This window comes from Trypanosoma cruzi, genomic scaffold (assembly GCF_000209065.1).
Source record: "Trypanosoma cruzi strain CL Brener 1047053517165 genomic scaffold, whole genome shotgun sequence".
Taxonomy (NCBI): Eukaryota; Euglenozoa; class Kinetoplastea; order Trypanosomatida; family Trypanosomatidae; genus Trypanosoma; species Trypanosoma cruzi.
In genome coordinates, this window is record NW_001849299.1 from 23,111 (window position 1) to 24,494 (window position 1,384).

The window sequence follows — 1,384 nt, forward strand, 5'->3', positions numbered from 1 at the left end:
GGCATTGCTCATTGGAGGCGGTGGATCGGGTATTAAGATGGATGACGATACGCTTGTGTTTCCCTTGGAAGCAGTGAAGGAGCACGGCACTGAAAGTGAAGCAAAGGAAGAAAAGAATAACAACGTTTCGCTGATCTTGTACTCCTCGTATACTAAGAATTGGACGCTGTCGAAGGGGATGTCTGCCTATGGCTGCAGTGATCCCTCCGTCGTGGAGTGGGAGAAGGGAAAACTCATGATGATGACTGCGTGTGATGATGGCCGCCGCAGGGTGTACGAGTCCGGTGACAAGGGGGCGTCGTGGACGGAGGCCCTCGGGACACTCTCGCGCGTGTGGGGCAACAACCAAAAGCGACATGAGTGGGGCGTTAGAAGCGGGTTCATCACAGCGAATATCGACGGTGTAGAAAATGATAAGAGGAATGTGATGCTCGTTACTCTGCCGGTGTTTTCCAAGAAGGCTGATACAGGAGGCCGTGGAAAAGAAAAGGGCGAACTCCATCTTTGGCTGACGGACAACACTCACATTGTTGATATTGGGCCGGTATCCGAGAAGGACGAAGACGTCACCGCCAGCTCCCTGTTGTACAAAGGTGGAACTAATAAGAATAATAATAAGAATGATGAGTTGATTGCACTGTACGAGAAGAAGGACGATGGGGAATCATCACTCGGTATGGTCTCTGTGCGTCTGACTGAGCAGCTGAAGCGGGTGAAGGAGGTGCTGACGACCTGGAAGGAAGTGGACAAACGTCTCTCCAAGCTGTGCCTCTCAAGTGCTGAGGATCGTCCAACTAGCACTCCCTGCTGCGCTACTGATAAGATCACGGCTGGGCTGGTTGGTTTTTTGTCCGGCAATTTCTCTGATAAGACATGGAGGGACGAGTACCTCGGAGTGAACGCCACAGTAAAGAAAGGAACGAGTGGAGGGGCAACATTGCATGGCGGCGGTGTGAAGTTCCAGGGAGCGTGGGCGGAGTGGCCCGTTGGCAGGCAGGGGGAGAATCAGCTGTACCACTTTGCGAACTACAACTTCACTCTTGTGGCGACGGTGTCCATCCACGGTGAGCCGAAGAGTGACAGCGTCCCTTTGATGGGTGTGCGTGCAGGCAGTAACGGAGGAACGAAACTTATGGAGTTGTCGTACGGCAGCGGAAAGAAGTGGCAGGCGCTGTGCTGTGACGGAACAACCGCGGAGCACGGCAGCACTTGGGATCCAGAGACAACACACCAGGTGGCCATTGTGCTACAGAACGGCACCCAGGGCTCCGTGTACGTCGATGGTCAGCGTGTGTGTGAGAGTGTGCAAAGTAACTTTGAAAACACGGAATCGAAAGGGGATCTCACACTTCTACATTTGGAGGGGATGGAGGCCATGCAGAGA

The 1,384-nt window shown here is 53.5% G+C and overlaps 1 protein-coding gene across 1 annotated transcript, besides 1 other annotated feature; it reads left to right on the forward strand.

Moving 5' to 3' along the window:
• Tc00.1047053401961.10 (trans-sialidase, putative) lies at nucleotides 1-1,384 on the forward strand (the record flags this gene model as incomplete). The annotated part of the gene is made up of 1 exon (XM_797193.1): nucleotides 1-1,384. A coding segment is annotated over one exon (1,384 nt), but the record flags the coding sequence as incomplete, so codon positions are not given.
• Nucleotides 1-1,384: a sequence feature (areas not merged during assembly with more than two copies in the genome that could not be assigned to a particular haplotype).